An 8,085-nucleotide genomic window follows, 5' to 3' on the forward strand; every position below is an offset into this window, starting at 1 on the left:
AAGTTCTAAGGGAGCCTGCAATTGGATTTTCTTGGAGGGCATAGGACTAAAGCGTCGGTTTTTATTAATTCTTGGCACTTTGATCATAAATCTAGTTGGAGACCAGTCATTAAATAAGACATGAGAATTTAAAGGCTTTTCTAGCCCCATTTCCTAATTATGCCCAAAGCATTTAAAATATTGGCTTACTATAAATCCATGTTGGAGGCAGGTTATGATATACAAGTTATGTTCTGAGACTCAAGGTGAAGAAAATTTAATTTGTAGTGGGTGAACCAGAGAAATTTTGTCAGGGAAGGCACAAATGCTGTTTTGCATTTTTAGCGTAAGTATGCTGCCTCAGCCTTGTGCCTGAGCTGGGCAGAAGGGAGATGTATAGCCTCCTGCATAGGTGGGGTCAAAATTAAACAGTCCTTGAATTCAGGGGGTGTAGCTGCTCATGCTGCCCATGCAGGTGTGTCCGTGAGCCTGGCGCCCTCCGGCTGTGTCTGCAGGTCACACCAGCTTCAAATGGTCTCACACTCCGTGGTGGCGGTAGAGCAGGCCCCGCAGTCACAGCGGACAGCCACAGGGTAGCTGTAGAAGGGGTCGACTCCAGGGGCACAGTTGGGCAGCTTGACCGTCACCTGTTTGGTCTCATTGTAGGTACAGACCCGATGATGGGCTTCGATGTAGGGGGGTTCCAAAATGGGCTTCTGTCCCCACAGGCAGAAAACAGAAAACCCGTTAGAACATACCGTCCTGTTTCGTTTTCTTGGTACCACTCATCACTATAAGAGATTAGCTTGTTATTCATTTCTTTACTTGTTAATTTCTTTACTTGTTTCCCTTCCAGTAGAAAGCAAATTCAACAACCACCTGTTGAATCAATAAAAGAAAACAGAGCAAGGCAGATTCCTTAGTGCCCTACGTGCATCTCAAACCCTGCAGTCAGACCTAGTAGGCTTGAATCCCTGATCTGCCACTTGTTGGAGACCTTGGAAAATCAGTTTCCTCATCTGTAAAACAAAATACCTACTTCCCAGCATAGCTGTGGAAATAAGGTAAGACGGTAGATGACCAGCACCAAGTCAGCGTTCAGTAAGTGTAGTCTATCGTACTTATCAGAGCAGTTACAAGAGTAAGAAAGTAATATAAAAATAATAACTAGCAAGCCTTCAGAGGACAGCACTTTCATTTGTCCCAGGCAAGTGAAATATGTTTAATGGAGGTCCAGGATGCAGATCTTACATGCATGTCATGGGAATATGGCTTTGCCTTCATTGAGGACCATGTAGAAGAGTTAAATTCAATATCAACTTCTTCCTACTATTTCTCAGATAATGTTTTATCCTTTCTCAGTTTGCTTCATGTCCTCTTATCTTCAGTAATCTGGAATCCCAGGCAACATTGCCAAATAAAATACAGGATACCCAGTAAAATCTGAATTTCAAATAAACAGCAATTTTTAGTATAAGTATGTCCCAAATATTGCATGGGATAGACTTATACCAAAATGGGAAAAAAAAAAAAAAGGTTGTTTATGTGACATTCAAATGTAACTGGCATCCTGGCTTGATTGGCTTGGTTATTTGCTAACTCTAGCTACCCTAAACCTAGGCCAGAACAAAGGCTAATTTCATCAATAGTTCCACCTTCAAAGTAAATCCAGCCACTGTGTCGTCATGAATATCCTTATTTTCAGACATGCTCCCCAGTTAAGTTACCAAAAATAAGTGCTTTATCAATCAGAAACTTTCAGATTGTGGGGAAAATAAACCTCATTCTTTTATCTACTTTCTAGACACAGCCTCCATTTTCATACCACAATAAAGGCATACATAAAAGCTGACTGACATTAAGGAGAGTCCTGCTCTTTAATAGTCTCATTTCTCCAGTAAGAGCATAGTCCCTGACCTTCTGTGGGTGACCGCTACCCAGTTAAAGCCATTTGTTGATTTATAAAGGGAAAAGAAGATGCGTTCAATTAAAGGGAAATTGTAGTTTGAGATTTTAGCCCAGAAAGAGCTCCAAATAGCCTCGATAAGGCTGTGAGCAGGGGAAGGCACTGCCAGGCCACGCCCTGAACACAAGGAAGTTTCTCACATAACTTTTATGTCATGTGACAGCCACAGTATCTGCAACAACTGAATTTTCATTTGTTATTATGTCTCAAGCCCCCAAATGATGGGGAAATGAAGCTAACTTGGTGGAGTTGTTTCATTTAAGTTACAGGTTTCATTACCATAATCCAATTCCAATCATAGGGCCATAATTTTATCCAAATGATAACAGGTTGCTCTCTGAGTCCCTGAATAGAAGGATATTTTTCCTAATAGCAGTGTCCTTTCATAGTGCTCATGGGCTTCTAGTTTAGTGTTCATCACTCAATTGTGTCCAATTCTTTATGACCCCATGGACTGTAGCCCACCAGACTCCTTTGTCCATGGAATTCTCCAGGCAAGAATATTGGAGTCAGTAGCCATTCTGTTCTCCAGGGGATCTTCCCAACACAGGGCTGGAACCCAGGTCTCCTGCATTACAGGTAGATTCTTCCATCTGAGCCACCAGGCTTCTAAATGGGCTCAATTTGATGAGAAGATGTATAACTCCAGGAAGGGATTCATCCCTTTTAATTCAACATTTATTGAATGCCTTGCTTATACACGTCTTTTGACAAGAGCCATGAAAAGCACAAGAATGAACCTCTCCACTCAAAAAACTTAAAACCTAATGTGTGGTGGAGAAGGAAATAAGAAAAAAAAGGTAGATGATGGTCATGGGCTGACCAAAGAGTCAGAAAAGGCTTAGAGGAGTTGGTTCTGGAGACAGGCACCAAGGAATAAATGTGAGCAGGAATATGAGAAAAGGACCAAAAGTAAGATTTCATGAGGAATACTGACTAAAACCTTTAAAATCTAGTCTCTCAGGCAGAGCTAATAATATGCACAGTGCCTGGGAAAATAGGCAGATGGCATATTGCTGAGGACCTTAAAAGGTAGTTACTGAATTTGCAGCAGTGGGTGATCATTAAAGGTTTTTCGAACCAGGGTGACAAAATCAGAGCTAGTACTTCATTAGGAACCAATTCAGGCCCTAGTGGGCAGAGGCAGCAGTCACTGTATGGTGTGATCCTACGGGGTACTGAAAGGCGCTCTATCTCCTCACCCCTCAAACATCTCCTCTCAACCTTAAAGCATTCTAACTTTGATTGAGATTTTTATCCCATTTTAAATGTACAGTCTCTTAAAAAGCTGCATATAATTGTATATGAAGAACCTTAATAGATCTGTCAATGATGATCCCTGAGGGACCCAGGAATGACTCTAGGGGAACAGAAGAGAGCAGGGCTGAAGGTAAGGCACTGAAGGAGGGGCTGAGGACACGTCCTCACCTGCTGCTTAGCTTAGGGCCTTACTTGGTAACTGGCTGGCATTTTAAAGGGGGAGGAACACAGGAAAGAGTTTGGGTTATAAGCGTGAACCAAGAGTTTATTCTGAACTTTCCAGTGACTCCTTGCATGACTCTGCAGTCAGCTACCAATTGAATTCTTGCATGTCATCTGTAAAATGGGCAGAAAAACAGCACATCTTGGCCTCCCAGAGATGATTCCCAAATAGACAGACGCATGTCAATCAAATTATTAATTTTATCAATGCTTCGTTAGAAGGGCAATATCATATTTCTTTCAGATTATTTTTGGAAGATTCCAAGTAGTTGTTTTTTGTTTGTTTAACCCATAACAAAGTATAGATATCCCAGCTCTATCTCATTTCATTAAGAACTTTAATACTTTGGCTTCCCTCATGGTGCAGTGGTTAAGAATCTGCCTTGCAATGCATGGGACACAGGTTTTATCTCAGGTCTGGAAAGATCCCACATGCTTCAGGGCAACTGAGCCCTGAAGTGCCACAGCTACTAAGCATACACCGTAGAGCCCCTCATCCTCAACAAGAGAAGCCCCCGCACCACAACTAGAGTGGTCCCCTCTCTCCACAAGCAGGGAGAGCCCGCATACAGCAATGAAGACTCAGCACAACCAAAAATAAAAATAAAGAAATAATTTTTTTTTTAAGTGAGTACTTTAGAATCAGTCCAAGCGACATTAAGGCATTGCCACCAAAGCCTCTTTTGGGACTCACCTCCCAGGTTTCACAGCGGCCCCAGCAGGCATCCGTGGTGATCCGAAGGCCCCTGCAGCCCGGCTTCTTGGCCAGAAAAGTAAACTCCCTCACTGCACAGCCCACAAATGTGCGCAGGTTCTCACTGGAGGTGCTGATGACACAGCCACAGCCAGCCAGGAGCAGGAGGGTCATGGGGCCAAGAAAAAGGTACACCAGCCTCATGCTGTTCCTCCGAGAGGGAAAGGAAGGAGAATTTATTAATAGATCTAGCTACCTCTATCAATGCAATGGACATGAACTTGGGCAAACTTCAGGAGATGGTGAGGGACAGGGAGCCCTGGTGTGCTGCCGTCCATGGGTCTCGGATAGTCGGACACGACCAGGCAACTGAACAATAACAACAACCTCCATGGATAATGTGTTGGTCACTATCAAAGGGACATTGCCCTTAGAATTTCAGGTCACTAAACACCCAACCCTCCAAGGGTATCCTAAGGCTTTTCCTTATGGTATCCCAACTGCTGGATTTGTGCATTAAAGAAGTTTGTTCCAATAACCTCTTCAGAATGAATACAGAATATGACTAACACCGAAAGTAATGCATATCCTAACATGATACATGAACACACACGAATTATTTTTATTCAGATCCAAGGTATTCGGTATCATGCTACATGCTTCACTTGAAATTATATTTCCAGTGTCATGGATGAGAAATGGAGAGAGGTAGACAAATAATAATGGCATGCCCCATATGTATTGTTACTAACCCAACCCAGCACAAAACCATAAAACTTGGATATGCAGAACAGCCCTCACATCCGACTTGGTGGCCATTGATAAAAATGTGTCCTAGTTGCTACAAATTCCCTTTGATCTAAGCCTCCACTGTAATAGGCATCTTGTGACTAAATTTAAATCTGAATGATGGAAAGCATCAGGGGTATTTAAAACACAACCCCACTCAAATACCAATCCACTATCTATCCTCTCTGTTATTGTTGTTCAGTGACTCAATCGGCGACCCCGTTGACTGCAGTATGCCAGGCTTCCCTGTCCTTCACTATCCACCTGAGTTTGCTCAAACTCATGTCCACTGAGTTGATGATGCCATCCAACCATCTCATCCTCTGTTGCCCCCTTCTCCTCCTGCCCTCAACCTTTCCCAGCATCGGGGTCTTTCCTGGGTCTTGATCATTTCCTGTGCTTTTTCAGGAGCCAGAATCACTTCTTTCATGGTTGGCCCATCAGACAGACATACCTGAATGCTGAAATGAGGGTGGACTCTCCACTTGCAGAACACCCTCAATTCATTATGATTTAGACTGCAGAGTTATTTATTCCCAAACTTATCTCCCAGTTCCTACTTCTGACCTGTCACCTTAGCAAGGCTCTCTGGACTTACCCTCAGGCAGAATGAAGTTCCTGTATGGAGAAGCACTTACCTGATCTTACTGGAGCTGACTCGCCTGTAAAGCTGAAACTTGTACTCAAGATTTTGGAAAGTCGCAGTGAGTGGTACAAGTTTGCTCTGGGTAAATGCCTCTACCCTCTGTGACTGGGCTGCTTGATTGCTCAAATATATAGGAAAGGTCTTGTCAATCAAAATGAAAAGGGAGGCAGAGCCTTACAGGAACCACTAAACACATCAAAGCCTTGGAATATAAAGCCGTTCTCTATTTTCCAAAAGTGATTAACTTAAAGGGTGTTGTTTTGTTTCTTAACATCGCCTATTGAAAAAGAAAGTTACCTTGGTGGGTGACATAATCCTGGGGAAACAGTCAAAGGTAGTTCACCTGGCTCTGGAAGACCAAGTGCACTGGGGCAAGATGGATTAGATTTTCCTTTGCAGTAATCACAACTTTCCTTCTCAATAGGAGGCAGTCACCAGCTGCTCACAGCACTCTTTCCTTTAACTCATAACACATTTCAATGCATTGAAAGATAAAAAAACAATAATTCTTCCTGGGAAGAACATGGGATCACTAACTGAAAGGATGGAAATCATGGTAAGAAACATTTGAATGTCTTAAGATGCATTAAGTATTAGAGCATATTAATAACACCTTAAAATGAATCACACAGGAAACAAATATTAAGGTATTCAACACGATTATCTTCCAGCAAGGGACTTAAAATGACTTTTTATTTTTTCCATGTAGTTTTCAGCATCTTTCACATTTCCTACTTGGGCAGGCTTCTCTCATAGAAAGTTGGTTAGTACTGATACTTTAAAAATTAAAATAAACCAATAATTATCCATTTGTGCTGCATGTAAGGATATTCAATGCTGTTGTAATAGAACTGCTTCATTTGATTTCTGGTTCTTAAAGTTTAAACTAAGAATGAAATAGCATTCTTTATGAGTATGAGACACAGTTTATACTCCAATCTGCAATTGTAGTGTGTAAATGGATTAAAAATCTCATTGTTCATGGCATTATTGTGGGTGCGCTAAAAAAATTAATGAAGCAGACATCTTTCTAGCCTTTAGGAGTTTATATATCTTAGCTAATAATGACATATTTCAAGACATTTAAGGTGCACATTAAATAAATATGATTCCAAATAAAGTTGAAACATTTCTATTTTCAACAAAGAAAGGTGTTCTTTAAATAGACTTGCTACTCATTAAGGGTTTGATTTTTTTTCAAAATATATAACAACTCTTAGTGAATCCATCACTATATCATCAATATACCTATCTCTAGAGTCAGATTATCATATGTATTTTATAGAAATCGAACTAGGCTTGGAACAAAGGACTTTCTTCAGCCCTTCAGACTGAGAAGCATAAGCAGACCTGGGGTACTATAGGGACAGACTGCTGACCTGACGTGACTGTCCTAACTCGCTGAGCCAATCGGTGGAGAGCTGCCATCCTGACCTGAGACTGTTCAGTCCTTTTGGAGGAGACCTGAAACATACATACCTGGGTCTGCGATGTCACAAGATGAGGAAAGACAACCAAGAGAGGCCACGAAGTGCCTTTCTTCTCCAGCTGGGCTGTGGCGTTCTGCCTGCTCCCCATCAGCAGTGACCTTATAAGAATGACCACTTATAGTCACTGAGTGCTCTTGCATATGTTACCTCTAAATCTTATATCAGTTATGTAAATCAAACTATATTGTCTTCTTTTTCCATTGGGATAAATGGAGGCTCCGTCATTTTGTAATCTCCCGGTCTCCAAAGCCTTCGGAAACACTGAGATGGCAAATCAGTTTGTTTCATCCCTGTAATCAACTGCAGTCAATCGAAGGTACCACCCGGAACACTCTGTTAAGAAAGGCCTCAGGCTTCCCTGGTGGTCCAGTGGATAAGAATTTGCCTTGCAATGCAAGGGACACCAGTTTGATCCTTGCCCTGGGAGGATCCCACATGCCACTGGGCCACTAAGCCCGTGTGCCACAACTACCGAGCTTGCACTCCAGAGCCCACGAGCTGCAACTTCTGAGCCCACACGCTGCAATTACTGAAGCTTGCTGTGCTCCACAACAAGAGAAGCTGCAGCAATGAGAAGCCTACCCGCTGCAACCAGAGAAAGCCCACCTGCAGCAACGAAGACCCACCACCACCAAAAAATAAACTAAATAAATAAATAAGAAAAGAAAGGCCTCTGAATCCATTCCTAGTACAGAAAGCTGTGGCCCACCAACTTCATCATGAGTGTAGGAAAAGGGGATGGCATATGGCTGCCACTTTTTTGCCGTCCATGCACTGTGCCATGCCACCTGCCTCTCTAGAGGCAGTGAGAGGGTTGCTGTGTGATTTCAAGGGTTACTTAAGGCCCTGATACCCACAAAACATCTCAGAATCTGTATCTGCAGGCTTCCCTTCCATTTTCATTGACGTTCCCACCTTTAAAGTCATTCTTTTGATACAGCAAAGATGTGGGCAATGTCTCCAAGCACAGATCCAAGAGAATCTTCTCTCATCTTGTCACATTATCTTCACTTCATTCATTGTTACCTTGGAGGATGAG

The 8,085-nt window shown here is 42.4% G+C and overlaps 1 protein-coding gene across 1 annotated transcript; it reads right to left on the minus strand.

Moving 5' to 3' along the window:
* Nucleotides 1-506: 506 nt before the first annotated feature.
* Nucleotides 507-4,325, minus strand: GPHB5 (glycoprotein hormone subunit beta 5). The gene is made up of 2 exons (XM_019967993.2): nt 4,122-4,325; nt 507-695 (listed from the first exon to the last, which is right to left on the minus strand). The coding sequence occupies exons 1-2, from the start codon at nt 4,323-4,325 to the stop codon at nt 507-509; spliced, it is 393 nt and encodes a 130-aa protein (XP_019823552.1).
* Between the last annotated feature and the right edge of the window lie 3,760 nt (nt 4,326-8,085).

This window comes from Bos indicus, chromosome 10 (assembly GCF_029378745.1).
Source record: "Bos indicus isolate NIAB-ARS_2022 breed Sahiwal x Tharparkar chromosome 10, NIAB-ARS_B.indTharparkar_mat_pri_1.0, whole genome shotgun sequence".
Classification (NCBI taxonomy): Eukaryota; Metazoa; Chordata; class Mammalia; order Artiodactyla; family Bovidae; genus Bos; species Bos indicus.